The sequence below is a fragment of the Aspergillus neoniger genome, assembly GCF_003184625.1.
Source record: "Aspergillus neoniger CBS 115656 unplaced genomic scaffold BO87scaffold_27, whole genome shotgun sequence".
In the NCBI taxonomy this organism is placed as follows: Eukaryota; Fungi; Ascomycota; class Eurotiomycetes; order Eurotiales; family Aspergillaceae; genus Aspergillus; species Aspergillus neoniger.
This window is the reverse complement of record NW_020291155.1, coordinates 331,173-358,844: the sequence shown is the minus strand read 5'-3', so window position 1 is coordinate 358,844 and position 27,672 is coordinate 331,173. Positions and strand designations below refer to the sequence as shown.

General features: G+C 50.2%; 13 protein-coding genes across 13 annotated transcripts; 7 read left to right on the top strand and 6 right to left on the bottom strand.

Annotated features, from left to right (window-relative positions):
- The first annotated feature begins 101 nt into the window (after positions 1–101).
- BO87DRAFT_120825 (Rho4-like protein) lies at positions 102–1,318 on the top strand. Its single transcript, XM_025617953.1, has 3 exons — positions 102–534; positions 602–805; positions 857–1,318. Exons 1-3 carry the CDS (start codon positions 247–249, stop codon positions 1,214–1,216), a joined length of 852 nt encoding a protein of 283 aa, XP_025477273.1. The 5' UTR covers positions 102–246; the 3' UTR covers positions 1,217–1,318.
- On the top strand, positions 1,319–2,044 carry BO87DRAFT_120800 (uncharacterized protein). Its single transcript, XM_025617951.1, has one exon. It carries the CDS (start codon positions 1,421–1,423, stop codon positions 1,793–1,795), a length of 375 nt encoding a protein of 124 aa, XP_025477272.1. The 5' UTR covers positions 1,319–1,420; the 3' UTR covers positions 1,796–2,044.
- On the bottom strand, positions 1,886–2,811 carry BO87DRAFT_120804 (DASH complex subunit DAD1). Its single transcript, XM_025617952.1, has 3 exons — positions 2,551–2,811; positions 2,373–2,435; positions 1,886–2,158 (listed from the first exon to the last, which is right to left on the bottom strand). Exons 1-3 carry the CDS (start codon positions 2,638–2,640, stop codon positions 1,976–1,978), a joined length of 336 nt encoding a protein of 111 aa, XP_025477271.1. The 5' UTR covers positions 2,641–2,811; the 3' UTR covers positions 1,886–1,975.
- A 579-nt stretch (positions 2,812–3,390) lies between these two features.
- Positions 3,391–4,618, top strand: BO87DRAFT_364321 (zinc-binding alcohol dehydrogenase family protein; the record flags this gene model as incomplete). Its single annotated transcript, XM_025621737.1, has 4 exons — positions 3,391–3,491; positions 3,550–3,617; positions 3,681–4,182; positions 4,237–4,618. The coding sequence occupies 4 exons, from the start codon at positions 3,391–3,393 to the stop codon at positions 4,616–4,618; spliced, it is 1,053 nt and encodes a 350-aa protein (XP_025477270.1).
- A 2,351-nt stretch (positions 4,619–6,969) lies between these two features.
- On the bottom strand, positions 6,970–7,227 carry BO87DRAFT_314391 (uncharacterized protein; the record flags this gene model as incomplete). Its single annotated transcript, XM_025619657.1, has 1 exon — positions 6,970–7,227. One exon carries the CDS (start codon positions 7,225–7,227, stop codon positions 6,970–6,972), a length of 258 nt encoding a protein of 85 aa, XP_025477269.1.
- A 737-nt stretch (positions 7,228–7,964) lies between these two features.
- BO87DRAFT_364316 (uncharacterized protein) lies at positions 7,965–8,720 on the bottom strand (the record flags this gene model as incomplete). Its single annotated transcript, XM_025621736.1, has 2 exons — positions 8,343–8,720; positions 7,965–8,240 (listed from the first exon to the last, which is right to left on the bottom strand). Exons 1-2 carry the CDS (start codon positions 8,448–8,450, stop codon positions 7,965–7,967), a joined length of 384 nt encoding a protein of 127 aa, XP_025477268.1. The 5' UTR covers positions 8,451–8,720.
- On the top strand, positions 8,721–9,926 carry BO87DRAFT_378808 (uncharacterized protein). Its single transcript, XM_025623882.1, has one exon. The coding sequence runs from the start codon at positions 8,953–8,955 to the stop codon at positions 9,457–9,459; it is 507 nt and encodes a 168-aa protein (XP_025477267.1). The 5' UTR covers positions 8,721–8,952; the 3' UTR covers positions 9,460–9,926.
- Positions 9,927–10,083: 157 nt separating this feature from the next.
- Positions 10,084–11,758, top strand: BO87DRAFT_408738 (alpha-ketoglutarate-dependent dioxygenase AlkB family protein). The gene has a single exon (XM_025626183.1). The coding sequence runs from the start codon at positions 10,374–10,376 to the stop codon at positions 11,520–11,522; it is 1,149 nt and encodes a 382-aa protein (XP_025477266.1). The 5' UTR covers positions 10,084–10,373; the 3' UTR covers positions 11,523–11,758.
- BO87DRAFT_399247 (D-alanine--D-alanine ligase) lies at positions 11,602–12,829 on the bottom strand (the record flags this gene model as incomplete). The annotated part of the gene is made up of 3 exons (XM_025625423.1): positions 11,602–11,769; positions 11,817–12,646; positions 12,700–12,829. The coding sequence occupies 3 exons, from the start codon at positions 12,827–12,829 to the stop codon at positions 11,602–11,604; spliced, it is 1,128 nt and encodes a 375-aa protein (XP_025477265.1).
- Positions 12,830–15,341: 2,512 nt separating this feature from the next.
- BO87DRAFT_399246 (acyl--CoA ligase) lies at positions 15,342–17,262 on the bottom strand (the record flags this gene model as incomplete). Its single annotated transcript, XM_025625422.1, has 5 exons — positions 15,342–15,900; positions 15,953–16,377; positions 16,459–16,893; positions 16,951–17,088; positions 17,170–17,262. 5 exons carry the CDS (start codon positions 17,260–17,262, stop codon positions 15,342–15,344), a joined length of 1,650 nt encoding a protein of 549 aa, XP_025477264.1.
- Positions 16,949–18,355, bottom strand: BO87DRAFT_441883 (uncharacterized protein). The gene is made up of 5 exons (XM_025628019.1): positions 18,245–18,355; positions 17,921–18,107; positions 17,780–17,872; positions 17,539–17,732; positions 16,949–17,497 (listed from the first exon to the last, which is right to left on the bottom strand). The coding sequence occupies exons 2-5, from the start codon at positions 18,049–18,051 to the stop codon at positions 17,424–17,426; spliced, it is 492 nt and encodes a 163-aa protein (XP_025477263.1). The 5' UTR covers positions 18,052–18,107; positions 18,245–18,355; the 3' UTR covers positions 16,949–17,423.
- A 692-nt stretch (positions 18,356–19,047) lies between these two features.
- Positions 19,048–20,057, top strand: BO87DRAFT_120548 (uncharacterized protein). Its single transcript, XM_025617950.1, has one exon. The coding sequence runs from the start codon at positions 19,189–19,191 to the stop codon at positions 19,705–19,707; it is 519 nt and encodes a 172-aa protein (XP_025477262.1). The 5' UTR covers positions 19,048–19,188; the 3' UTR covers positions 19,708–20,057.
- A 4,548-nt stretch (positions 20,058–24,605) lies between these two features.
- On the top strand, positions 24,606–27,001 carry BO87DRAFT_120496 (Zn(II)2Cys6 transcription factor domain-containing protein). Its single transcript, XM_025617949.1, has 3 exons — positions 24,606–24,953; positions 25,069–26,264; positions 26,335–27,001. The coding sequence occupies exons 1-3, from the start codon at positions 24,740–24,742 to the stop codon at positions 26,776–26,778; spliced, it is 1,854 nt and encodes a 617-aa protein (XP_025477261.1). The 5' UTR covers positions 24,606–24,739; the 3' UTR covers positions 26,779–27,001.
- The last annotated feature ends 671 nt before the right edge of the window (positions 27,002–27,672 follow it).

Sequence of the window (27,672 nt, the reverse complement as noted above, 5' to 3'; positions counted from 1 at the left end):
TCCCAAATAACCACCACCCCCCCATTTACCTTTTGTACAGCAAGCCACTTTACTTCGACATTCCTAACAACGCAGGGGAATTGCTCAGTACACACCGACCCAGAAAACTTTCCGCTGTGCTTTTGACAAGACAGTGGATCGTTGAGCAGCAATTATTACGGAGCCGCACTTCCAGACCGACAATTCCCACCCCTTCCGGAACGGCTGTATAACTCACATTCCTCGAAATTCTCCTACTCCGCCATCATGTCAGGTACAATGTACGACGAGCACGTTTATGCACCCTCACGGCGCCATTCAGTTGCTACTCCTCCCCCATCCATGACTCCACGACATAGTCGGACCCGCAGTCAAAGTGTCAGAGTAAGCAACGGCACCGTGAGCACAAATACAAGCGTTTCGAGTGGGAGGATGTCGGAAGCTACAAACATTACACATCCGCCTGCGTATTCCAAGAAGTTTGTTGTGGTTGGCGATGGTGGATGTGGAAAGACGTGCCTTTTGATCAGTTATTCCCAAGGTTATTTCCCAGAGGTAGGTTCTGGTAACGCCCCGGTGAGGACTTTCCGCATCATCGCCAAACTAATTACCGTGCGTCCAGAAATATGTTCCTACTGTGTTCGAGAACTACATCACACAAACCACCCACCGAGCCTCGGGCAAGACGGTTGAACTAGCCCTCTGGGATACAGCTGGACAGGAAGAATATGACCGCCTGCGTCCACTGTCATATCCGGAGACGGACCTGTTATTTGTTTGCTTTGCGATAGATTGCCCTGCATCTTTGGAAAACGTTATGGACAAGGTAATTCCCAGCTATCCCGCGACGAGTTATGGGAGCTAATACCGGCTGCAGTGGTATCCTGAAGTCCTGCACTTTTGTCCCACTACCCCGCTCATTCTGGTTGGGTTGAAGTCAGATTTGCGCTCGAAGAGAACGTGTATCGAACTTCTAAAGACCCAGGGTCTAACGCCTGTGACACCGGAACAAGGTGAGGCGGTGGCGCGCAGGATGAATGCCTCTTACATTGAGTGTAGTAGCAAAGAAATGCGCGGCGTCGACGGCGTCTTCTCCCTGGCGGTCGATACCGTTGTCTCTGCGGAGGAGCAAGACTGGAATGACCGCCAGACGTCTTCTACTCCCGGAAGCAAACCTAAAGTCGGTGGTGGAGGCGGAGGAAAGAAGGTCAAAAAGCGTTCCTGCAAGATTCTGTAGACTTTGGTCTTCTTTTGATGTTTGTCTGGTCATGATCATCTGCCCTTTTGGTTTCGCCTATTCTTCCTCTTGCGATGTCTGTTTTTCTGCCATTCCTGTTATGCCGAGTGAGAAGCCTGGTTGCTTCGACGGTTTCCCCACGCTTTTTGTATGTGACATGACATGACATGACCAAGAGGCCATGAAGATGAAAGACACTGCCTGATGCAACTGTGTCTGCTACTTTGCCCTCTACCTACCCTTTCCACCTATACATGCCGGCGGCTTCTTGACTTTTGCTTCCTCCATGTTGCTATACCTGTTTCGACCCTGATGACTGTTTCCCTCAATTACCATTACTCTTATCATCATATCCTTCCCACCCCTTCGATTTGGCGATTGTTTTTTCTCACTGTGTCTGAATGCTTGATGTTGTCACGAATTTGGTCTGTTGGCCACTCTTTTGCCATGCATGGGATGGGTGTTTACTGGCGCAAGCGAAAATCCCGTGTACTTGAATTGTTGAACTTGTTTTGTTGCCAAACTCATAAACTCTGTTATTACCCCCATATGGTATCCGTACCCCAATATTTCCAATAGCAACCAGAGTAAAGCAAAAATAGGAAAAAGTAACAAAAATAAACAATACAGCAGTAGAAGTTACCAATAGAAAAACAAAGCAACTCCTCTACCATACGCCACCAATCACCCAATCTAATCCATACCCACATAAACAACCAGAACCTCAAACCTAGCCGCAGGCCCATTTATCCTCACCGATCACCGATGATCCTCCTGCAGCTGACTCCCCTCCTCATCATCCTGATGCTGCCCGCCTCCACCCCCACCACCAGCACCGCCAGCACCACCACCACCACCCTTCTGCTCCTCCCCAGGCCTAATGCCCATAAAGTTCTCGAACTGTGACCAAAGGGCTTCCACGGAGCCGAATTCATTTCCCACCTGCAAGATCACAAATCCATTAGCTTAGAGTAAAGTAAAACCAGAATAGAATAGAATAATAGAATTAACGGGATCTGATCTGATCCGATCTGATGTGATCGGCATGCGCGGAATGGATCGGAGGAAGAATAAGTGGGGAGGGGGGGTGTGGGCGAGTGATTATCCGCATATTTTTTTCTGTCTGAGTAAGGTAGGTAGGTAAGTATTGACTTACGGAAATAATACTCTCCAGGTTCCGGTTCAGCCGGTTGATGTTTTGGAGGACTTGTTCCATGCCCTGTTGACTATTTCGTTAGATTATCAGATGGGGATTGGGATTGGGGATTTGGTTTAGAGTAGTTTGCATGGAATGTATTGCATAGGGTCAGAGAATATCTAGGTGAGAAACTCACCACTGCAATCTCTCTAACTAATTCTGCTCGCTGCTGTTCGAAGACTGTTGGGCTAGAGGATCGGTTTTTGGGGATTGGTGTTGTTGACATTGTGGTGGTTGGTGTGTGGGCTGGGTTTTGTATTGGGTAGAAGATTCAATGACAGGAGTCAAAGAGACGGAGGGGTGCTTCTGTAATGTTAAGCGTCTGCTGGCTTTAATCTTCTCCCGCCCCTGTATGATATTGCTCGATAGCACGCGTGTTGATTGCTTTCGATTGTGATTGTCGGTTGTTGTTGGCTCGAGGCGGGGCGGTTCCTGTCCTCGGATTGCCTGATTCGGTTTGGTGGCGTTTATTTTGCCCACGCTCTGGTTCACCGCTTTGGTAGCCGCCTTATGGCTTATCGATAAGGGATTGATCTATAGTTGGGGAGCGCATTGATGATCCATTGGGCGACAGTTGGGAATTTGAGCAGTCCTAGATATATGATCAGGTAAGATTAACAAGTGTGGAATTTTGGCTTTGGGATGCCATTGTATTAGGATACTCATCGGACCTAATCTGCGACATGGAATAGAATTACCACTACAGCAGCATGTGATGCCATCTTGCGCGAGCATCCTAGTAGTAACGGCCAGACGTGGGTGTCTACTCTTCTGTTATTTACTACTCTCATCATAATATATATTCTAACTTGATACTGATAAATTATACTATAGGACAATTTGAATGTTCCACAGTTGACTCCCGAACTTCATCGATTTGACGTTCCTGTGACGTAACGCGTTGCCGAAGGTCTATTTAACATGGCAAGACCATCAGAATGCTATATCGAAGACAAATACAATCAACTATTTCAAGATGAAGGCAATTGGCGTGGAGAACTACGGTCCTATTGACCGTCTCGAAGCTCGGGAAGTCCCGAAGCCGACAGACCTTCAGCCTCGGGATCTTCTGGTTCGGTAGGATGGTTTAATATTTTTTTTTGATCAAATGTATAGTCGCTAAAAGCTATGACAGAATCAAAGGTGTTGCTGTGAACCCGGTGGATACGAAAGTACGGAATGGTACATATGATGATTATCCTGGTAAGGCCTAGACTACATCTGACATGGTCAACGTGGAGTACCAGCTGCTTAACGGCTCGACAGACTACTACGACCGCGTTCCTCGACCATTCCAGATCACCGGCTACGATGCTTCAGGCATTATCGAAGCCGTTGGATCACAATGCTCGATGTTCAGTGTTGGTGATGAGGTATACTACTCGGGAAGCCCTATCAGACAGGGATCAAATGCCGAGTATCAAGTAGTAGATGAGAGGAGTGTTGGTCACAAGCCGAAAAGACTCGATTTCGTGGAGTCGGCTGCCATGCCGTTGACGTATATCACAGCATATGAGGCTCTCGTCGAAAGACTGGAGATAAAAAAGGGCGAAAAAGCAGCTCTCCTCATTATTAACGGTGCCGGCGGCGTGGGTGCTATGGCTTCCCAGATTGCACGTGTTGTGTTGGATCTTCCTGTGGTCATCACAACAGCGTCACGCCCGGAGACAATCCAGTTTACGAAAGACATGGGTGCGACTCATGTCGTGAACCACAGAGAGGACGTTGTTGATCAGATTGAGGAACTCAACCTCGATGTACCTGTGAAGTAAGACATGTTTGTGATTGCGAAAGTCTAGAAGGATTGCTAACAACAGCCAAGGTATATCTTCATCACACACTCGACAGACCAGTACATGGATACATGTGCTCGTATTTGTGCGCCGTTTGGCAAGGTCTGCTCGATCGTCCAAGGTCAAGCTAAGATGTATGGAACGGAGTTCATGTCGAAGTCGTTGACGTTTGTCTGGTGTCTGCTTGGAACCAAGCCGTATCATAAGGTGGATGTCGAATCGCACCATCGCATACTGGAAGAGCTTACAGACTTGATTGATGCGAGCAAGATCAAGTGCCATCTCACGAAGCGATTGAGGTTGACGCTTGACGGTGTGAAAAAAGGACATGAGCTATTGCAGTCTGGTGGGAGTATAGGCAAAGTCGGATTAGGTGTAGATGAGCCTGGACCTGGAGAGATCTTCACATAGTGATGTGACGTGTAACTCCATTTAGCAGTCAAATACACAAAGATATGAAATACCGCAATACAAAAAAAAATATGGTCATCATTGTTCTCTTTATCTTCACCATATCACCGCCAATGATACCTATGTATGAAGATCCTCGGTCTTGCTTCATCCACTATCCACTGCGACCACCACATTCCAACAATCTACCTAGAGATGAGCAAAGAGAGACCTTAAAGTACCCCGGAATATCCAGAGCCAACCTCCGGTACGCACAGGTGTAACGAACAGGTGTTGACGGCCCTCGCGGTTTCACAAAATAATACCATGAGATCCCTAATCAACTGCATACGATCAAAGACCACAACATGCAAGTTAAATCCCTTAACAAGATGCATACAAAAGTCATAACATACACTAACCTACCAAGTTCAAAACACCCATCAGTTCAGACGACCATTATCTTGGAAAAGTCCCCCACTCCTTCCCCTCAACGCCTCCAAGACTTGCGCCTCTCGCCACTAAAACAGTGCACCTGTACCATCTATGCCAACATAGCCACAAATAACATACCCGACCCCAAACTACACTCCACGCATCCAGCCACAAACCAAGCGACCCGAGCAATCCAGATCTAAATCCAACGTGGAAGAAAACCCGCAATGGCACAGACGCAGACACGTATTACGTCTCATCAGACGTGTTCTGGTGCGTCGCCACAGAAGAAAAGCAAGTCAGCCAGTTACATATACTGACCCTGTGTAGGTACTTAACAGATTTCAGCTATAAAAAGATCCAGCAAGGGCAAGGCATGGTAGTTGTGCTTGCTAGCCAATGCCCAGGGTTCTCTTATCGCGCCACCATCTGTCAATCACCCCATACCCTCCGAGTCCCAATGAAAGGGTCCGGTATGTACATAGCGAGCAGGGGGAGATCTACATGGACACGTGTATTTCGCCGGAGACAGTGGTGGTGGATGGATGGACCCTGAGGGGTTAATGGATATGTGAGGGGGCTTGATGTGGCGAAGAAGAGACAGCGCAATTTAGTTTGGGGTCCTGGCCTTATGGAAGGGAGAAGACTTTCTTTGATCATGGTGGAGTTTCGAAGGACCCGAGCCAGGCTCCTCTGGCGGAATCATAGATAGTGCTTGATGTACGCGTGTGTGTGATGTTATAAGGGCTGCTAGGCAAGTAGATGAGTTAACGGTAAGACGCGATGACGAGGGACTGATCGCACGCCACACATAAGATAGAAAACGAGCCAACAGGTTAAGTTATAGCAGAACCAACTATACATCCTTACTATATTAAGAGCTCAAATGAATCAAGCTAATACTGGTATACGAGTGGATACCATCATCACACCCGAACCAGTTGCGTACCCGTGGAGAGAAAACAAGTTCAGACCCACAATCATAGATAGCATCATAAAACTAATTGCTCTGCCTGACTAGTCATTTTACCCCAACAGACTAGCTAAATAGTCTTCTAGAATACAAACACTGACTAGCAGCCTCTTTGCCATAGCATAGTAAACTACCCCCACTCATCATGCTATGACAATCGAGTCAACACATCCATCCAACTACCAGCTAGCCAGCTAACTAGCTACTAGCTAGTGAGTTTACGCCATCACTTGCGTAAGCACTCAATTCTGAGCAAGATAACCAATCAAGATGATTACCACCACGTAGACAGTGCACTGCACTTCTCAGTGGGTGATGGTTGTCAGAAAAATGACCGGAGTGTGGAGGCCACTAATCATTAGTAGTTCCAGTGGATGGAGCGATGATGTCAATGCACTGAGCTAGCTGGTTAGCTAGGTAGGTAGGGCTTCAGGCATCAAGGTTCTAGTGCAAAATTTGGTAGTCATCACGGATGATAGCAATTCCGTGCGATCATAGATCTGATTGAGGATGACGACGGTGGTAGTGGTCATTGGGTATCGATAAAGAAGTTGTGACAATAGATGTCATGGGGATTTATGAGCGACAGTTCTAGAAGAGCTTTCGGGTATGAGACCTGGGGAGTGTAAAAGAGGAAGTAAGGATAGAAAATAATCTCAAATCCAGATCCTTTCAAATTGATTCTGCCTACTCCGTCGCTAAAGGACGAATAAAATAAACCCAACCAATTCAGTCCAGGCCAGCCCAACTCAATCATATGTTTGTAACTCTTTATCCGGATCTATCGAACTCCCGAGTCATGTCCGTGTCTTCGTATCGTTTCGTCTTGGCTTTTATCGCTTCTTTGTGTATATATCGTATCGTAGCGTAGCGTATCATCTGCGTAACTGACGGTCGCCAGGACCGTGAAATTTTGTGGCATAGAGTGGAGGAATGAGAGGAGAGGAGGAAAAGATGAAGTGTATCATGCTGAGCCTCTTCTGGCTGGGACGAGGATGGTGCTGAGTCGCTTCCAGCGCTGTGTGGGTGAAGTGGGTGAATCGCGATCTAGACGGTTGTCTAGACTCGGCTTAGAAGAGGATTGAGTGGAGGATCGGGGCCTAGTGACAAGCGCTTCATGGTCGGCTAGGACATCCTCGAGCCGGACATCGCAATCAGACATGCGCGGCCGAGTATCATTGGGGTCGAGAATCTCGATGAATTTGGACGACATATCGCGCATCTTTCGATTGGAGAATGACTTGGTAGAGGGAAGCTGGTGGTGTGCGTTGATTCTTTTTTGTTGGGCGGAATGCGGCTTTAACGTTTTCTTTTTTTTGTCTCCTTCGCGGCGGCGACGATCACGAGGGTGATTGGGGAACTTTGTTGGTGAAATAGTCGGCGGTGGAAAAAGTAAACCCAACCGGGTCGGAGAAGTAGGTTCGTGATGGAAGTTAAGGGAATAACTAGGAGCACTGTCCACCGTGAAGCGAAGAAGATCCGGATAACCGCTGGCGGATATATCTTCCGTGCGGACAGAGAGTGGACAGGGAGTTGGAGATGAGCAGAGGGGTAAACGACTGGAACATGAAGGACAAAGGAGGAGAAGGACGAGAACGAAGATGAAAAAGGCACAGACAGTGCAGTAGCGGGTGATGCCGATTCGCTGAGCACGGTTTCAAGTATGCGCCAGGCAGGGATGTTCGAGCGGTCTTCTGCGTCAGAGCGGATGAGCTGACAGAGAATGGCCCTGAAAGAAATATTCTCGTTGTTGGAGAGGGATCTAGGCGCCGTTGACGTCCGGGGAAGATGGGTAGTATTTATTATTGCACGAAGATTTTACTTTTGAGTTCCTCTATGATGAGGGTGTACCCATTGACCCGCCAGTCATAGTGCCGCGAGTTCCGCATCACAAAGCAAAAGTAAAAAAGCCAAATTATTTGCCAGAACACGCGGGGGTTGGGGGGATGTGGGAAGGGATCAACTGAGGGACTGGGACGGTGGCGCATCCGCCAGGGTACGAGTGAGCAAGGGCATCGGCGGCCATATACGCCGTGTGCCCGGGTAGAGCATGTTGTGATGGGCTACCGGACCCTCTGATTGACGGGGCTGGCGGGGGTCAATCCTCAGGAAGGAGGGAGGAGTTCCGACGATGGTTCGTCCGTCATACCGAAGGGTGTGAGTGTGATTGCCGGTGCTGATGAAGCGGATGATGCGGTGGATGCGTGGCGTTGGGTTGTGGGTTGCTGGTCGTAGCTTCGCCCGATCAGTCGTCAATCGTCAATAGTCATTGCGATCATGTCTGCAAGCGCGTTCGAATGGAGCTCCTGTTCCCTTGAATTCCTGATCCAGTAAGACGCGATATCGACTCGACTCGACTCCACTGCCCTGCGGACCCTCCCGCCCGTCCCGGAGAGTGAGACTGAGAGTGAGAGCATGACGTCGCACCGAATGAATGCGATCCATGGGTCGTGTTCTGCAGAGCTATCCGGTGGCTCTAGATGTAAGAAAGAGATACTGGTTGTGCTCAACCACTCTAACCATTGTTGTGGTGGGGTTTAAAGTCATCGCAAAGGGAGCTGATGTGTCCAGCTCCATCGTTGCAGAGGCTGTCCATACAAATCGCGGGGATGACGGCAGATCGGCTTATCAAATGGATACGGCCCTCAGACGATCCATGTGCAACGCAACGAGCCCATCGATCAGCGAGGTTATAAATAGAATGATAATGGAGAAGGATGGAGCGTGTATTGGACAAATCTAGTGGAGGATTTGAGGTTGAGCCACGAAAAACTCCACGAGAAAGTCACTCCAGAGTCACGGGATACCTCCCCAGAAGCATGTGCTCGCCGTGACGTCATGGCATCGTTTCCTCATCTGTGCTTCGCCTCCATTCTTCACCAGCCGCAATAATTACTGGCTTACTGTTGGTTGTCTGTTGCTGGCAAGATGCCACTTCATCATCGCAATGCCTACTAAACGTGCCAGGAAAAATCCATCGGTGGCACAGAAGCCGCCATCGCCTCCTCTGTCCGAGAAGAATGCCGTCATCGCGCAAGACATCCCAGAGGAAGAGGAAGCAAAGCGAGAATCAGCTCCTCGAGATGAGTCGTACACACCTGAGCTCTTCGATGAAGATGAAGAGATGCCCGAAGAAACGGAGAATACCATCGATCCCGACACTGGAAAAGCAGCCAAAAGAACGGCCGAATACGCACTAGGAGGGGGAGGGTACAACGCACTCAAGTCGTACAAAGGACAGAAGTACTCCGGAATGGCTGTTGGAGGTTCACACACCTGGACATACGACCAAGGAACGTGGAAGGAAACCAAGGAAGAACCCGATCTTTGGAGAATTGACTACCAGACAAACAAACGACGAGCGAGGAAAGCGCCTACAGGGAGTGGTGCGCCTGTGGGAACCGAGTATCACTGGCTGATTGTAGGCCATCAGGTAGGCTATGCCATCTCATGAGACGACGGCTGGCTCACCCCCCACAGCATGTCAAGAAAATCGATGCCAACACGTACGAGACGCACCTTACGGGCTCAAAGTATAAACTGGCGTACAAGTCCGCGTCATCGAACTCTTGGTCGGTGCCGACCGTCAAGAAGCAACGGGACCGGGAAGTGGAATTGCTGGATGATGCTAAACAGCGCATCCAGGGACTGCCGCCCGTGCTGGCATCAGAGAAGGTAAAGGTTGAGAAACGCGAAAAGGGTCAACAAAGCCTCGAAAGCATGTTTGGAAAGGCTGCGGGCGTGAAACGAAAAGCGAATGAAAATGACTGATGCGCGTTGCTTTGAACGAATGATATGTGGCTGGGCCATGTTGTGTCTGCTTCGGAATACAATATACAAAAGTCATTCAAATATACTTTACTGGAAATATGATAATCGATCCAAGGAGACGGGTCGGGCGCACCCAGGTCCATACTCTGCCAAAGCTTCTACTGTGAGTTTATTCAGCGGGTCAAACAACAATCTAGATCCAGCACTGATGAAACCGCAAGACCAACGATCGGTAGCAGAGCAACGAAGTCGAGCACGTAAGATAACTGGATACAACATGGCTACAGCCGTGTGCTCTACTACCCGAAAGCATAAATTCAATCCAAGGTCATAGCCAAATCTAGACTCACCCGCGAACAAACAAATCTCAACGCGCATGGCACAATCTAGAACATCAAGAAGAAGTCAATCTCCGACCCACAATCTCATCCCATCCCTTGGAACCGTGACATCATCCACCCCAAACCCAATATAAGCTTAACTTTGGCCTCATTCCAGACCTCTCCTAGACCATCCACCCGCGGTCTACCTTCCCCTTCAACATCCGCCACCCAACCACCCGCAATTTCCACCACCATCCTGGCAGCAATCCGCATCATGTCCAAACGCATCAGCACTTTCTTCCAACCTCTTCCGTCGAAGAAACTCAAACCGGATGCAACTACGACAGCAGAATCATCATCATCAATAACAACAACAGTCCCACCAAAACCATCCACATACACCCATCACCCAAGCTATCCCATCCCGATCCGCGACCCGCCCAGCACCATCACCACACCTCTCCTCTCTAATCCAGCACCTCGACCCCTCAAATCCATAACCAACCACCCGCACCTGGATCTCCTCTACTTCCAACCCTTTCTCCCCGCCCCACTGGCCCGAGATTTATTCGAGTTCCTGCGGAATGAACTCCCTTTTTACCGCGTCCAATATAAGATCCGGCGCGGCGGAACAGAAACATCCATCAACACGCCAAGATACACGACTGTCTTCGGTGTAGACGATACATCTACATTCACTACTGCAAACTCGGAATCCGTTCCTACTAATTCCAATTTTGACACGAAAGTCCAAGAAGACACAGACACAGCAAACCATAATCTACTAGATTCCCCTCAGCAACTACCACCAGCCAACTCATCAATATTGGTCGACAGTAAAACACACACCGAAACCAAATCCAGATATCGATGCAGGCCTCGACCCATCCCGCCGTGTCTGGACATTTTGCGCCGAGCAGTGGAGAAGGCCACGGACGATGGGACAAGATATAATTTCGTCCTGGTGAATTACTACGCCACAGGGGATGATAGTATCTCGTACCATTCGGATGATGAGCGGTTTCTAGGCCAGAATCCTACCATTGCGTCCTTATCGCTTGGCGCGGGGAGAGATTTCCTGTTGAAGCATAAACCAGGTGGTGGTGGTGGTAGCGGTGGTGGTGGTAGTACTACTGATGCTGATCGTGCGATTGCAAATGCAGCTGCGAAACCGCTCAAGTTTCCCCTCAAGTCCGGCGATATGCTAATTATGAGGGGCGAGACTCAGGCAAATTGGTTGCACAGTGTGCCTAAGCGCAAGGGGTTGCAGGGAAGTGCTGGTGCTTTGGGCCGGATTAATATCACGTTTCGGAGGGCGGTTGTGCCTGGCGGCACGGAGAATTATTATCGATATAATGTGGGGGATGGAGTGGTGTATCGCTGGAAGGATGAGGAGGGGAAGATGGTCGCTACTACTGAATAGTTTGTAAATGTGTTGTAGCTTCATACTTATAGATTTGTATAGTTACAACCCTGTTGGAGGGATGGGAGAAGGGGAAGACTCAGTGCGAAGCAAACGGGTTGCTGTAAGCTCGGAAGCGATCAAGTGGCTGCGCACTGTTGAGGATCTTGTGCAACAATGTCCCGTAGTCCCATCCAATAGCTGCGGCCGCAAGAGTAGTTAGACTGGCCTGGTCCTCACGACCAGGTCGTCCAGGCCCGGTCATATTCTGTTCATCATTAGCTACGGTTCGGTGATTGAAGGGACATGACATACAGGTTTCATGTTGATATCGAAGATGGCAAACTGTGACCCCTCGCTAAACCGTCTAATGTCAATGCGAATGGGTGCCGTCGCCCCAATTAATTTGGCAACTTGCTCACACTGCCGCATTGCGTTTCTGTACGACTCATCCTGCATTTCGGTTTCTGTGATAGCGCGCGAGTTCGCAGTCACGGCCACTGTACCATTGTATGGCGCAATGCCATCGACATGGTTGAAGCGGGTGATCGGAGGCAGGCTCCAGTACTCTGGACTCTCTGTTGATGGCGGCATAACAGTGATCGTTGCCTCTTCGCCCGTGAGGTATTCTTCCACCATGACGATGGGAGACTCGAGCAGGAGAGCGTTGAGATGTTCCTCGAGCTCGGCTCGATTATGGCATACCTTGACACCGTGGCTGCCGCGACCACGGACGGGTTTACCAACCACAGGATACTTTGGAATGGAGTCTAGTATAGGGGAGATATTATCCGAATTGCGGATCAACCATGAGCGGGGGAGGGTAAATGAGCCATGGATACGGAGTTGGTCGTTGAGATAGGCTTTGTCATCGAAGGATTCAACCAGGGTTGGTGGTTGTCCGATAACAGAGATTGGGGCTGAAGCAAGAGACTGCGAGGCTTGCAGTGGATGTGAGGAGAAGAGGATCGTGTTGGCCCAAAGGTGCGTTGCCCCTTGGCGCACAGCAGAGAGGATCCCATTCTCTGTGTCCGGGAAGCACCAGCCTTCTTGCTCTTTGGAATTCGGGGAAGAGATCGGAGTCACGACTCGTACGCCACGGTTTTTGAGAGTGTAGGCAATGTCTGATCCCGAGTCTTGGTAACCTGGCCTCTGTGTTAGTATGAGTACTTGGGATAGCAGGAGTGGGGTGTGATACCGCCAGGCTTGCGGGGCTTGCGAGCGCCATTGATGATGGGCGGCTCGATGGCCTGGTAGAGGACTGCGACTACCGGTGAGGCAGTCGCGTTATGCAAGGATCGGGCTATCTGTGTCATGGGTAGACTCATCGTGTTGTTTAGGTGAATAGTTGACTAGGGGCTGGAAATGACGAAGTCTGTTTTATAGATGTGGAGCAACCCGAGAAAAGTGCCGGCATCGGATGAATCCAGCTGATCTTCGGATAGATCCGAAAACACGGAGTAGCCCGCTTCTGCCGATTGTACTCTTGATAGCTTCATTGTTTCATGGAATGAACGACGGTTGACTGTTTAACTGCGTTGAAAGATCCGGAGAGACTCCTCAAGGTCTTTTGACGATGTATTGTAAGTAAAGCTGCACGACAAAAAATTCTCATACCGGATCCCCAAATATCACATGCCCCGTACCAATTCGGCGACACGAGTAATAAACCGTGTAGAGTAGAAAGTATAGGCATTCCTTCTGATGTCACAGACATTGGACCGGCCCTCTGATGGCTGAGATTGTTAGGCACTTTCTCCAGTTTCTTCGGATTCTATCTGCTGGTGTACGTTCATCGTTCTGAAGGGGTGAGTGATGTGATGTCTGTAATGAAGAGCATGGATCTGTCGTCGATAAGAGTTCCGTAGTCACAGTATGGGTCTCTAACAGACAAGCTTGTTAGCTTCAGTTGTTAACAGGGAATTAGGATGTCATACTTTAAAGATCTTGCGAGAGTTGTCTGGCAATGTTGAGTGGTGCTAGATGCAGCCTTAACCTGGGATGGCTTCCAAGATTAGATGCCCTTGTATGAACAAACGAATTCAAACATCGATGATGTTGATTTCTTAAAGTCAAGGGAGCATGGAATGGCCCAGAAGACCTATGATGCTACTCTGCTGCCTGCAACAAGTGGAGAGACTTGAAATCCAACATCGAGAGAACAAAGGTCTTGTGATTTGCCCATCAACAATGTCCCAGAAGAAAACTAATAGCTTGACACAGCCTAGGAGCGACTTAGTGTGATTAGAGTCTGCTGGAGGTGGGCAGAAGTGGGACCCCAAAACAAGCAAGGACACACTAGACAAACCGAGCAAACGTCGGTGACTGGATTCAGGATCTCAGGAACACCTCCGATCCATCAATAGAAACCAGTATATGGTATACCCATGTCTCACTCATTATACTACCATATACGCTAAGAGATATCTGATGGAAGAGATACTACCTTTGTTAATGGCAGCAAGCGAGTTGTCCGTATCAAAACCTGCTAGGAAGCATTTCCACCTTGCGAAGCAGACGACCAAGTCACTCCTGGGCGAGAATCTAGCCACCCGATATTGAACTGGATTGATCGCAGGGTATGCTACGCTCGTGTGTGTCCATCGAATGGATTGGGAATTATAGCACTAACTGTTGTGCTTGGCAGAGGTCTTTCTAAAAATTGTCTTACCCCATGAGACTTCCCTGTCCAAGCGACGTACCCGAAAATTTCAATGTGACTGAATATTGACTGCATATCATCAAAAGGGTACTAGGACAGGCATGATGACATGAGCGATAATAGCGTGGTTATGAGGTATCACATAGCGGTACCAAGTGGCTGCAGTGGCTCCTATTTGTTTGACTCGAGTCCCTGTGTATATGACGATCGATGACTGATGGGGCTCAGCAGAGAAAAAAATTACCTTTGCGCTTCCTGCATAACATGAACAAAGCCGAGACCTTCCTAATAGAACCTATTGTCGAGACCCTTTGATCGTCAGACACGCGTGAAGACGGATCTCGCTTCTGCGGAATCCCGGGTAGGGAAATAACAATCTCGGTATTTGAAAAGGATTTTCTGACATATCATATCCATCGAAACACTCACAATAAATACTGCCATGACACGGGGCTTTTGTATCCACATGTCTTCCAGATAGAGCGCCATCGGTTATTTTCGACTGTATGACGGCAAATAATTGATACATCACACGGATTTGCCGATGGCAGACGTGGCTAACCTATCATGACCGCACCTCCTTCAGCCAGAAGGATAAATGAGCCGGGTGCTAATCAGGGTTTCCCTTAAAGGGTTATATTCAGATGGCGCCGATCTTTGAAGTGTTGAGGCTGATGGAACAGGGAGGCTGGAGTGAGTTGGCTCACGGATGATCCGAATCTCCCCAACATGTTAGAGATCTGACAGAGGTTACTTCAAAAATCGCAACGGAAGCAAAGATTTGGGAGCCTCAAGCCTCACTAATCTTGATGTTGCTGTTTGGCACTTTCGATGTCATGAGGCTCAGAGGGTAGCGGGCTGAGCGAGGGTCACGTTAACAGTCGGGGTAACAGGGGAAACTCGCTCCGAGCCAACCAACTAACAACACTTATTACCTTCGACAAGCAGTGATCAAGCTTGAAGTCAGGTGGAATGCGGGAATCTGGCTATCCCAGACATGACTTGCGGATTAAGACAACTGAGATTGCATATCACGCGCGAAGCTTCGGAGAAGACCGACGATCGCTAAAAGAGGCGAACGAGGTCCAGGGACTATTGAGAATGGCAGAATAGGGAGATTGAGTATGTACTGACTGCCGGTACTAGATACAAGAAGATCAAACATTCAGCAAATATAACTACAACCTCGGTCTCCATCCACTCTCCTTGATTTCCCTGCGACTCTCTTCCCGCAACACTCGCTTGAGAATCTTCCCACTTGCTGTCTTGGGTATGCTCGGTACAAACTTGACGCCCCCTGTGAGCGCTTTATATCCTGCCAGCCTCTCCAATAACCAGCTCTTTACCATATCCTCCGTCAACCTGCTCTCATCGGTCTCGGGTCGGCGGACTACATACGCTCGCGGCAATTCCGTCCCCGGGACCACATCCCGCAACCCAATCACGGCAGCATCCACAATGAGCGGATGCGCCAACAGCACGGCTTCCAGTTCCGGTGGAGCAACTTGAAATCCTCGGACCTTGATCAGCTCCTTTTTGCGATCTACTATATACCATTTCTGGGTAGCACCATCGCAATACGCGATGTCCCCCGTGTGGAACCAGCCCTGCTCATCGAAGGATTCCGCGTTGGCGGCCGGGTTGTTGAAGTACCCAGGGGTGACGGCAGGGCCGCGGACACACAGCTCGCCTCGCACGCCATAGTCGGAGATATCAGCTCCGTTGTCGTCTACTAATCTATATCATTAAGTTAGCCTCGAGCTGATGGAACGAAGGGAGAAGAACATACTTAGCCTCCATGTTCGGCACTAACCTCCCGACTGACCCTGTCTCATCCCCTTCATCCCACCGGAACATTGTCGCAATACAGCATGTCTCTGTCATACCCCAAACCTGCGTACAATTGGCCCCTGGCCCAAGCAACCTTTGGAACCGTTTCTGGGCGTCTTTGTCCATGGGTGCCGCGCCCAGATTGCTCGCCCGGATTGAGCGCAGATAGCCCCGTTCGTAAGACATCGGATGCATGATGATGGCAATGGCAATGGGCGGAACAACAGCCATCTCAGTGACTTGGTATTTTTCAACCGTCTGCAAGAAGAGGGGTAGGTCGAAACGCCGCATGACGTAGTTGATATGGCCAGCTTTTAGGCTGCCGAAATGGCTGCTGGGAGCAGCAGCGGCGTGAAAAAGGGGAACAGCGATGACTCTGCTTACCTTTATAGGTCAATTGTCAGCCAGACAGTGATTCAATCATCGATAGGATCAAAGGAAACAATTTGAAAGTGAGGTACATACTCGCCATGGTCGCGGATTAAACTCAAACACAAACTCGTGTTGAGCGACAAGATTCATATGCGTGATATCTGCCGCCTTAGGAAGTCCTGTCGTCCCACTACTGAACAGCCTGGCTGCTGTAGTACTCCTAGACATCTCCTCGTTGTCAAACCTTATCCAGTCTTGTTCACCATGTTCGAGCAACTCCGTCCAGGACATGGCTCCATCTGGTACCGACTGCCCCAAAACATCGAATACCCGGATCCGATGTGCTGGAATTGATGTTGCTTTCGCTGCCGTAGTTATCGCATCCAGATGCTCCGGCTCTGTGATGATGAAGCTTGTCGCTGAGGAGCGGAAATGATGGCTTAATTCGAATGTTGTGTAGGCTGGATTTGAGCCCGTAAAGATCCCCCCTGCGCCAACGATCGCCAGGACCAGCATGGTATAATAGATCTATCATTTGTGAGTAATCAGCTGGCAGTGAAATTGGAGGGTTTGAAAAAAGCGTACATCATTGAAAGAGTGAATGGCGACACAGTCGCCCTCTTGCACGCCCCAGGCGCGCAGCCCCGAGATCAGTTGGCGAACAATAGTCCGGGCTTGGTTGTAGGAAATGGAGCGAGAGGGATTGTGGACATCGACGTAGATCTGTACCAGTTAGAGGTGTTCTGTAGGCGAGGAGAAAAGAAATTCGAGAAGAGGAAATTGTATCCCCCATCGGAATATTACCGGTTCATTATGATCGTAGGGCGGGTCAGAAAAGACATAGGAGATCACATCGGCGCAGGGCACCGGGGCCCTGGCTGCGGGTTCAAAAATCATGCTAGATGGAAAAAAAGAAAGGACCAGGGGGGATGCGAGGATGCAAGGATGCAGGGACCAGGAAGACGCATGCTGACCGATTTATAACCTCAGCTGAGGTGAACCCAGCCGCGATGCTGAAATAGGGTTTATCGTTATGTCTGGAAGGCCAGGAAGGCACATCACCCGGAGCCGGCAATTGGCACTGACTCGAGTACTGGACACATGGCCAGCATGGTGTGACTGGGACCCCCGCCTGCGACAAAGGCATTGTTATTCAACGGCCCTTCGGTAGACCATTCATGGAACGCCAGACCTGCAGATCGGAGAATATTGAGGAATCAGCGTGCACTGGCCTGGCCGGGGGTACTCGGATTTTAGTGTTGCGTGTCGTTGGAAAATGGCCAGAGAGACCAATGGCTGCGAGGCTAGCTGATAAACAGCCCCCAGCAGGCAACCCACCGACCCGCAGCGCTGCATTTGGCAGCTGCCTTCAAGCCAATAATTAAGCTCTCCTGCGCCCGAGAAGCTCGCCAACGGCCGTGGCATGGCAGCTTGGATCCTCGGCCCATGCTTATCACCGATCACAGCCGAACCTGCGCCCTCGGATACCTTTTCATTCTCCGCACCGCTACAGTGGTGCCGAGCACAAGAACATTGTCAATGCAATGAATCCCACCCCAATTTGTCCAAGCGCAGAGTGAGAGTCTCATGATTTGCCGACGGGTTCGGTGACAGCACAAGACCTGATAGCGACCGCAGCATCGTGCTGATTGTTATCACCGAAGTCGAATCTACAAGCCCGCACATATCCGGTCTGCGTTGACCGCAATGGAACTGGCCTGACCGTGACAAATCCCATCATGCTAGGCTGCCGCAGACCGTGCCTTTGTTAGGAAAGTAGTCAGCGCGGTATGCACTGGGGTACGTTGTTGCTGTCGAGCATCAGGCCCAGATTATGACAAACAGCCACCCTTGCAGGATCTGCCCGTCAGTTGATGACCGCGAATAGCGACATTATGGGTATAATAGAAGAAAAACCAGAAATTGGAGGGACTAGATTAATTTGTGCAGGCATGCCTGCGGCTTGAGTTCTTGTCGTCTTTGCTGAAGGAGATTAAGCCTACCCTTTCTGACAACCCACGCGCATTCGGTGAAAGCATCTGGCTTTCACGTCTGCCTTGCCAATCTGACGTGCAGTTGTGACATTTGGCCGGAAAGCTTTGGCACTGTCGCCATTCAGCGATCCTAGGGGCCATCCGAGACATATTGAGGCGTGTGATGTGCCTGAATGAGAATGTACAACGACCCCCATCCGACGGGCTACATTCAGCTCCGATCTCAAGCCCCACAGAGGACACAAGCTGTAATGATGTTAAGATTTTAGCTGGGCAATACCGGAGCGAACAAAAGCGACGTGATACACATTGAGCGTTTGAATCAAACCACTTGTATCAGGAAAAAAAAATGCTCCGGACAGAGCTGGCTACAGGACCTTGGATACCTCGCGCATCCAAGCAGCCACAAAGAAAATCCGATTTCTTTGAAAGCAGCCTATTTGTGACAGCGTCTGATGCGCTCATGAGCGTACGAAGAGCTGCAGCAATCATGAAGACGCGGACAGGGCCTGCGCAGTGGCGCCGGCTTATAAAGGGAAGAATATAAATTAATACAGACCTTGAGACTTATGACCAGACCGTGTGTACATGCAAGCGGTACACAGGAGGCAGCGCTGAGGAATAGATTGGGGTGTGGTGTGGCACCCATGGTGTAGACATCGACCATGGTGTCCCTGGGTCTCGCTCATAAACTTGACAGTGCCAGAACCATGCTGGGTTAGCTGACCCATATAGCATTTGACAGGTGTTTGTGACTCACCTAACTAGTATATTCGACGGTACCGATGTTTTCTCGCAGGATGGGAGCAGTGCGAGGTTCCTCTTCGATATGACAACGCCGCACAAACCTACAGCAAAATCATCGAACGCTCTTTTGATAGGGCGGCCTGTAGGCTCGCATCGCTCTGTACCTGCCTCTTCTTTCCATACATCTTGGTGTGTTGTATTCGGATGCAAAATCATCACAGGCTATGACGCCAAGATCAAGGCTACCCTCCCAAGGCTTGGAGCCAAGGGCGAAATCTGGGGATGGAAGCCTCTGCGACCTGAGATGTTCCTGTCTAATAGAATAGGCAAACATAGCCGAGTACTACATCGGTTTTTGCAAGAGATGAGTGGCTATGTATCTGAGATCTTGTCTCGGGTGATGGTTGCTCTTCCTGGCCGTCAATGCAAGGCTGGGGTTGTAGTTACACGAAACTTTTATCCAATCCATAGAGGAAATTATGCTTCGTCTCAAAATCACGCGAAAGAGGCGTCCCCTTGGCAGGCGCATCTGCATCTCATTAACCGGCTTGGCTCGTCTGGGTTGGCACATAGCCTGGTGACAATGATGGCTTCAATCTAGACCATGTTCGGATCCGGAGATTCTGTTGTTCGACTATTCCGTTCTCCATTGTTCCGATCGAAGCATTTTCTCTACAGGTTTACTTCCCTTGCCCCGAACATCAAGGTCACAAAAATATTGACGTATTCCCTTACGGTCTACTCCGGCCCATTCGTAAACGTGCAGAGTAGAGGGCCTTGCAGCGGGGTCATGAACGAATTTCCGCGGCAGTCCCGATAAGCAATACCCAGGGTGGTACGTAGTGTTTTGCAGGGATCCCCGCAGATGAGAGGAAATGAATTGCCCAAGTCTAAGGTTCCGAGTCCCAAGGTCCTCTGGCTGAACCCTGCTCGATGCAGGGTCTTCCACACGTTCAACCTTAAGTGTCAGAGTGGTATTTGTTCTCAACCTCTGCTCGTGTGGCAGGAAAGTTCGCTTGAGCCAGGTGAGCAGTATACCAGCTTGGGAAAGAAGACATATGTAGCGAGGTAGCACAGGCCAGCAGAATGCCAAGAGTCTTCTGCGCGGGTTAGCGTTGTACATGCTTGACGTTGCGAAATTCACCGGGGTTCTTCCGAATGGCCATCTCCAGGCCGTCAAACAGGAAGCCATGCCTTTCCCGACGGTCGCGATCCAGCAACATGGCTAGACTTGTATTCAAGACGATAAGACCCATATCTTGAGCACAGGAGTATTCTGATTCGTAGTGATCTGAGGAGAGAATCTAGCGGCAATATCGATATTCCCGCCGTCAAAAGCCGCCTCGCGATGGAACCCAGACCTATAATGACTTCACAAGCAGCACGCCGAGCGCTGAATAACACATTCCTAATCGGCCATATATTTAGCGCATGTCTGGGACGTTTGCCAAAACGCCACCAACTTTTTGGCTCGGGATGACTGGCTAACGCTGCTGTGGTCATATTTTAGCCGGTGGGTCTCGATTAGGGGGAAACACGGTGCCGTAATTTGCAACAAGGTTGACGAGTTTGACAGAGAAGGCAATGCCAACTCGATTTGGATGGCTGTCTTGATGAAAGGATCATCTGTAAGCCGGATGTTAGTCTCGCTCCGTTCTTTTCATTTTGTAGCCACCCGGCGGTAATCCTTGCAGATGGCTGAGCAGTGCCTGGATACCTTTGCTGTTCCAGTCCTGTCAGGTCATTGGGAAAAATAAAACTATAAACCTAGCAAAAGGAAGGGTGCATTCGTATGACTATGTGATCTTCCTTAGGTAAGATACGACTCGGGCGCCCAGACTCCTGTTGTGGAAGTATACAGAAGGTATCAGTAGTTAGTCAGCGCCTTAACTTAACGTTAATGACGGGCATTTTACTTCGATGATCAACAGAGCTGCAATGTACCTCTGACACCACTCCCCTTTGTCACGCTCAAAGTCAGATTCTTAAGAGACAGCATATAATATGGTTAGCCCGTTGGGTGGCTCCCGGGCCGGTGGGGGACCAAAGGAAAAGTTTAGGAGAAACGTCACTAAATGAAACCAGTCAACACTATCCCTCACTTGTCCAGAACAAGTAAATCAAGCGGTAGGATTGCTCCGAGTCCCGGTTACAGAGACTTTGTGTTGCTGTCTTCCTGAGGCATGCTCCTAGGGGGCCACTTACAGCGGCGTGATAACCAGGAAATGGCTTGTGCATGTGTTAATAGGATCCAGCTGATAACCACCTATGTTTTATCTGTCCTGTCAGAGTATCCGTGTTGCAGAAAGATAGCAGATGAGTGCTTTGTGGTCGCATGAACCTTCTTCTGGGCATGGCTGCTCCACTCCCCTTCACAACGCTCGGGTAAGCCGAGCATCAAACACCTGCAGAGATCAACCTCCGTGGCGTCTCATGGTAAAGGAAGGACCGCATCTGCTTTCAGTTCTTCCTCATGTCGATTTTAATCTTAGAGACTCTAGATCTCCTCCCTGCAGCCACGCGAGACACGTATATTTTTTGTACTACTGAAGGTTGTAATAGCACAGGCTCATGATAACTCACCATAGGTCATTGATCTTGATGGCATAGTGGATCAAATTCGAAGCAGATTGGAGGAACTATTGTCTCCGATAGATCAGAAGTCGCCATCTTAACTGATAGATAACAATCCGCTGGCGGATAAGTGCATGCGGCACTACGACTGTGCTACTGCACGACACACATAGTTTTGGTTTCGCAAGCAGTTCAGGTAATCCTATTATTATTTTTCCATTTTTCGTAAATCCTCAGTGAACAGATAACGCTCTCGGCTTCTTGCGCGGTTGTTCGGATTTGACTTATGGGGAACCAAGTCATAAGGCTGAGAGGTCGGTGGCATGGACGCCCTATAACACACAAGTGAAAGATCAGCCAAAGTTCGAGAAGTCGGAAACGGAACGATCGACAGAGGTGGTACGTATAGGGACTGGAAGGCATCACAAAGGGATCTAAACCTAGAATAGAGGATTGAGTAATCTAGTCCAACGGCCACTGAAATCATAGTCAATGGTTTCGATGAGCTTCGATTCCTCCCATTCCGGGTGCCTCACATGCAAGTCGAAATGAAGGCTTGCAGGTGTGGCAGCATCTTCAGCAAGTTGCAGGAGGTTGAGGCGTTTGGCTGGTTTGCAGCAGCCAATGAGCGTGATCAGATGATCTCTTTGTAGGGAGTTGTAGGGAGTACTAGTCACTACTTAGGTGTACTTCTTACTACTAAGTACTCCTCCTCCTAGTGACTTCCGAGGGTCTTTCCAACTTCCAACTTCGCACTACTACAATCACTACATCCTCTTACATTCCATCGGAGCCAATCCCATCCCCTGCACTCCCACTTCTTCCACATTCAGTTCTTCTAGCGCTACCTTCAATTTCCTAATGTGGTAGCATTTCCAGCTCTACTATACACAGTATCTCACTCCACTCATGAACATTCCTTGTTTTCCCTCTCCTTTCCCGACCCGCTACCACATGGCGTGTCAGCTTATCCTACGGAAGCTCGTATTACCCTCCGACTCTTGAGTCTAGCTTTGGCCCCCAGAATCAGAATCAGCTGGCAATCCACTAACCAGATCGAGTCTGAAGATCGACGTCGCGTGTATGAGCGTCATATCCTATTTTTCGCTGCCGGGTTTCCGAACCTCCTAGCTGACTGTGTACATGACTCGTGATAATATTCTCCTGAGGCTCCCGGTACGAATATCGGGAGTTGGCCGCCGCTAACCCAAGATACGGAGGTTGTACAGTAGTTTAACGCGTGGAGACTCCGCCGGGGTCCCAGAACGGATGGGTGTTGGCGGGTTAGGCTGGCGGCCTCCTGTGGCCTATGCTGGCCCATGCGTCTCGGGGCTCAGCGGAGTGCGTTGCATTTCCCCATCCCCATCCCTATTCCCTTATCGGCGGGCAATTCTCCCTTTTCCTTTATCTTCCACGAGACCCCGGTCCTACAATATATCTGCAGAGGCGCCCGCCAACCAGAAAACTAGTACATATTCGCACCAAGTCCGATGCAGCTGTTCCTGCTATTGCGATGGGGGGGGGGGGGGGGGAAGATAGCAGTTGACTAGCCACTCCACGGATAACATGAGAGACCCCGGAAGAATACGTGATCAAATCAGGAAATTGGCTAATTCGTATTTAATGGTTCAGGATCTACCTCGTATCTGTGGATGACGCTGGAATCGGGTCTGACCTAGACGGAAGCATCGCGCAATATCCGCACCGTCGACTCAGAATCTATTTCCAGCAGGCCCCGGTCCACAAGCGACACTCGCGTCAATTAACCGGCCCCAGGAACCACGTTTCCTTCAGGAATTGATGGACCGTGGAGTCTGGATTCATTATTGCAGAATGTCTGAGTGGGCGGGTGGGGGAGAAGCGTTTCTTACGGCTAGCGTTGACATCCTGCGACAGCGCTAACATGCGGGCCATTCCGCTGCCAACGTGCTAGACACTCCTCACCCTCCTGCTGTGCCAATATTGTGCATAGAGGGGGCCTCCTGATACGCTGAGCTGACCAAGGACATGTGTGAAACGATGGTCGGCCTAACAGATGCCTAGAGAATTAGAGTGTGGCGAGGTATACGGGATGGCGGACATGCCAACCGTCAGACAGACAGCAGATGGGATCCGGGTGGGAGCGCTAAGCCCGTTAATAAGCGGAATGGCAATCAGGGTTGGTGGCCGTGGAATTATGCCCACTGCAAAAAAGGACGTGTGGCTTTCTGCGGTTACATCCGAATAGTAAAAAAAAAAAAAAGCATCCGCTGCAATGTGATGATCAATCCGGACTAGCTGGCGACCATTGCGGTCTCATGTATGGCTGGATTATATTTTAATTATCTTGCCTAACGCGGATGGCTTGGACTTGGGCGATCGCCGCCTGGCGTGGCGTTGCGTTCTGGGTTTTCAAACGGGAGATCGAATCCAAGACATTCATCCTATCGAAGGACTATGGAGCCGAGGGGGAGGCACGCGCTCCGTGGTTGATGGAGCAGCCTCCACGGGCTGAAAAATACCAGGGATGCAGGGCAACTTCAGATTAAGCCATGCAGGCGCCCATACATCCCCCATTCGTCGAGCAATTATCTCAGCAGGAACTAGGGTGACCTTCGTTAGGTCGGGTGAATCTTATTAAATACACCCTATGCTAATATTACGCAGACTAAGCTACAAGCTACGGTTTCGGGGGGGTTCCGCAGTCTGCAGGCCGAACGGGGGATATTCATCCACCTCGAGTCGGGTCAGATGTACGAAAAAAAAAGGATCAGAATCCTTCCATTTGCTTCCCGATCGGTCCTTAGGGTAGCTTGAGCGAGCCTTGACTAATCTGGCCTGTTATTTCCCCTCAACAATCGCCCCGGATCCGAGATGGGTAGCCCGGAGGTTGTACTTATCGACGGCGTCCCCTCGGTGCCTTTCCCTCTTCTCTGGTCCTAATATCCATAATGCGTTGACACATTTATATCTCATCCACCTTCCTCCCGGACGCGGCTCATTAATTTCTTTTTACTTCTTCTCTGTATCTTCTCCAAACAACTTAGCTGTCTGTTTTAACTGAGTGCGGCCACTAAGCTATGCCCGCTATGACCATTACGCTGAGTGACCAGACACATACCATGTCTGAGGCCTCACCGAAGAAGGATGGCATCGCCGGGACAGAAGTCAAGAAGCCAGGCGCTCGGCATGGCCATTCCCAGAGCAACTGCCATCACCTGCCGCCTCCCCCATCGCAACCCACTGCGGAAGGGGAATACCGATGCGGAATCTGCAACAAGACATATAGTCGACGTAGGCTGCCCTTTCTTATGATCGCCCAATGTTGACACATTTCTCTCCTGAGTTCCTTGATCATGCTCAGAGACACGGCCACTTATGCACAGACTTGTGGTTAACCAGATAATAGGTGATCTGCGGGACCGGCACCGTCGCCGTTGTATTAAGAACATTGGCCAGGAACGCCAGTCCAAGCGCAAATCCTGCGACGCCTGTGCGCAAAAGAAGCTGCGGTGTTCCATGGCCCGGCCCTCCTGTAGTCGGTGTCTGCAAAGCCGAAGGCCTTGCGTGTATCCGCAGTCTTCTGTTCCTGTTCAAACTCCCAGTCTTGATGATCCCCAGGATAATATTGCTTCGTCTGCCGGTTCCATACACCCTGTTCCGATCTGTGCTGGTATAATACCTGGTGGCACGACATGGGCCCTTCCAACATATCCGTTCGACACACCATCTACCGCGGATGAACTACACGATATCTCGGGCTCCTCGTGGAGCCCCGAAACTCCAACGAATGCCGAACTTGCGTTCCATGCCGTTAATGAGAGTACTATGCTTCCAATGCAAGATGCCTCGTTGATGAATTCTCCGCCCTGGCAAGACGATCTTCATGAACAGTCCGAAACATTTGGGCTGGAGGAGTTCTTTCCCGGGTCGCTTGACAGTTGTTCGCACGCTATGTATATGCCACCGACGATGAGGTCCTCTCCAGTGACCATGGTCCCTCCTACTCCGGCTACTCTCTCGGGTGACTCTTATGCCGCTGGAGGCGGACTGAATATGTCGTCGGTATCTCCTGGATATTTCGATAATATCTGGCCGGATATGGCTTCCAACGACGAAGAAAACGAAACTTGGCGGTTCAGCACGTACACACATAGCCGCACAGGATCGGGGTTCGGCCAAAGCTTCCTGCCCAAAACAAGCCATCATAGCCCAGGTGACGTTGGTGACCTCTACCAAGAGCTGTTCAGTCTGCTACGCGAGTACCCTGGGTTGGCTCTGCGGAGACAGTTCTACTCGCCCTTTCTACATCATGAGCAACAGGGGTATGCGATGCAATCAATGGGCCAGCCACTTAGCACCACTCTGAGTTCGATATCATCCTATGCTAATTATCTGGAGACCTGCGATACATTTGACCTGTCAATGCACAATGAGGAGCGCCTTGCAGCGGCAGAAGGCTGCGTAGTAGCGCTTCATGCGGTGTGTGTTCAACAGATCTTGAGCCTTTTCGGAGACAATTTCGCCACCAACGGCCTCAGCAAGCTTCCAAGCCTTACAGGCGACCAAGGGCACCCCGAGACCCCTGTTGACATTCTCTTGAGGGTATGTAACCCCCCACTCCGATTGCCCTACGCCCCACCCTATGCTCTGAGCTGACCTGGGTGGGCTTTAGATGACGCAACGGGTCTACAAACTTCACGAGGACATTCTTCGTACCCCCCATGAAGATGAAACGGATTGGCGGCGATGGAAATTCGCCGAATCCCTGCGACGTAACATTTTTTTCGCCAATATAATCCGCACATTAGCAGGACGGGCCCGCCGTTACAACGGGATCAACATTGACCCGCTAGATAGCGCGATCCTTCTTCAGCTGCCGTTGCCGGCGCCGGAGGAAATGTGGCGAGCACGCAGCGAGGGGGAGTGGATGATAGCCCGCGCACAGACGCAGCGGTCGTGGGCGCGGGGGGTGGATGGTAGCATGCTGCCAGCCCTGCGGACCCTTCAACAATTGTTGGTATTGGAAGAGGTTGGCAGTGTAAGTGTTACGTTATTGCTTCCCATCACACGCATGATTCTGGCGTGCGCCAAGCTCAATGGAGCTTCATATGGCTGAGGTGGACCGGTGGGCCCGGCGATAGGGCGATTATGATCGTCACGGTTGAAATTTTTTTGGCATGATTTCTTGTTTCTAAATACCCTGTTCTTCTCACGAAGACTACGATCATCGTGGGATGTAAAGTTCTGTGTGCCCGCTAGAGAGGTAGACTAGATTTGGATTGTGCGAGGCTTTATTATTATTATTATGATGATGATGCTCATTGTTTCTTTCCGTTTTGTCGTGGAATTGACCCCGAAATCGGAACCCAATTCCGTGGGGGATCTCGACATTGATAGATCCCATCACGTCTTTAGCCGCCACCGGGTTTTGGGAGATAGCTAGCTAACGGCAACAACAAAGCCCGTGCCAACCTGCACATATCAAAGAGCAAACAGAAAAAAAAAAAGAAAAAAAGAAAAGAAAAGAAAAGAAAAGACCAGGGCTGCTGCCGGGCGCATGTATGGACCTTGGGGCTGGGCTTGGCTGGCTGAGACGACCAAACCCGGACACACGGCGATGCCGAGGCCTCGACTCACGACGAACATGCAGGCCGTCAGGCAGGCAAGGCCGACCAGCGGGAGCAGGAGGAATCGCGACCGGACAGCGAACAGGGTCCAGGCAGGTTTGGAAGGACAGGTTCAGCGAGCGGATACGGTACCTAGTACCTAGATAGTTAGTGCTGCTTAGTTCTGACCAGCTAACTAGCTTTCCCGCGGATGGTAACCTCCGGCGGGGGTCCGGCATCCACCCGTGGGATTTACTTGGGGGTCTTTTTGTACCTCTCGTGTCGATCGCAGCTATCTCCTCCGAGGTTCAGGGCCAATCGTTTGTCTGCAGGCGATGCAGTAGTGTCGACGGACTAGGACGAGTTGGTTAACATCTCCTGGGTGGTGGATTGGTCTCGCCGAA

What these genes read in the sequence shown, in the direction of transcription:
- BO87DRAFT_120825 (XM_025617953.1), top strand. Translation starts at nt 247, where the DNA reads ATGTCAGGTACAATGTACGACGAGCACGTTTATGCACCCTCACGGCGC. An exon ending in CCCAAGGTTATTTCCCAGAG is followed by an intron (nt 535 to 601) that starts GTAGGTTCTGGT and finishes CCGTGCGTCCAG; the next exon opens with AAATATGTTCCTACTGTGTT. An exon ending in TGGAAAACGTTATGGACAAG is followed by an intron (nt 806 to 856) that starts GTAATTCCCAGC and finishes TACCGGCTGCAG; the next exon opens with TGGTATCCTGAAGTCCTGCA.
- BO87DRAFT_120800 (XM_025617951.1), top strand. Translation starts at nt 1,421, where the DNA reads ATGCAACTGTGTCTGCTACTTTGCCCTCTACCTACCCTTTCCACCTAT.
- BO87DRAFT_120804 (XM_025617952.1), bottom strand. Translation starts at nt 2,640, where the DNA reads ATGTCAACAACACCAATCCCCAAAAACCGATCCTCTAGCCCAACAGTC. An exon ending in TAGTTAGAGAGATTGCAGTG is followed by an intron (nt 2,436 to 2,550) that starts GTGAGTTTCTCA and finishes AATAGTCAACAG; the next exon opens with GGCATGGAACAAGTCCTCCA. An exon ending in ACCTGGAGAGTATTATTTCC is followed by an intron (nt 2,159 to 2,372) that starts GTAAGTCAATAC and finishes GTGATCTTGCAG; the next exon opens with GTGGGAAATGAATTCGGCTC.
- BO87DRAFT_378808 (XM_025623882.1), top strand. Translation starts at nt 8,953, where the DNA reads ATGCCTACTAAACGTGCCAGGAAAAATCCATCGGTGGCACAGAAGCCG.
- BO87DRAFT_408738 (XM_025626183.1), top strand. Translation starts at nt 10,374, where the DNA reads ATGTCCAAACGCATCAGCACTTTCTTCCAACCTCTTCCGTCGAAGAAA.
- BO87DRAFT_441883 (XM_025628019.1), bottom strand. Translation starts at nt 18,051, where the DNA reads ATGTGCGGGCTTGTAGATTCGACTTCGGTGATAACAATCAGCACGATG. An exon ending in CTGCGCTTGGACAAATTGGG is followed by an intron (nt 17,873 to 17,920) that starts GTGGGATTCATT and finishes GCACCACTGTAG; the next exon opens with CGGTGCGGAGAATGAAAAGG. An exon ending in GGTCTGGCGTTCCATGAATG is followed by an intron (nt 17,498 to 17,538) that starts GTCTACCGAAGG and finishes CCTTTGTCGCAG; the next exon opens with GCGGGGGTCCCAGTCACACC.
- BO87DRAFT_120548 (XM_025617950.1), top strand. Translation starts at nt 19,189, where the DNA reads ATGACAACGCCGCACAAACCTACAGCAAAATCATCGAACGCTCTTTTG.
- BO87DRAFT_120496 (XM_025617949.1), top strand. Translation starts at nt 24,740, where the DNA reads ATGCCCGCTATGACCATTACGCTGAGTGACCAGACACATACCATGTCT. An exon ending in CAACAAGACATATAGTCGAC is followed by an intron (nt 24,954 to 25,068) that starts GTAGGCTGCCCT and finishes ACCAGATAATAG; the next exon opens with GTGATCTGCGGGACCGGCAC. An exon ending in CTGTTGACATTCTCTTGAGG is followed by an intron (nt 26,265 to 26,334) that starts GTATGTAACCCC and finishes GGTGGGCTTTAG; the next exon opens with ATGACGCAACGGGTCTACAA.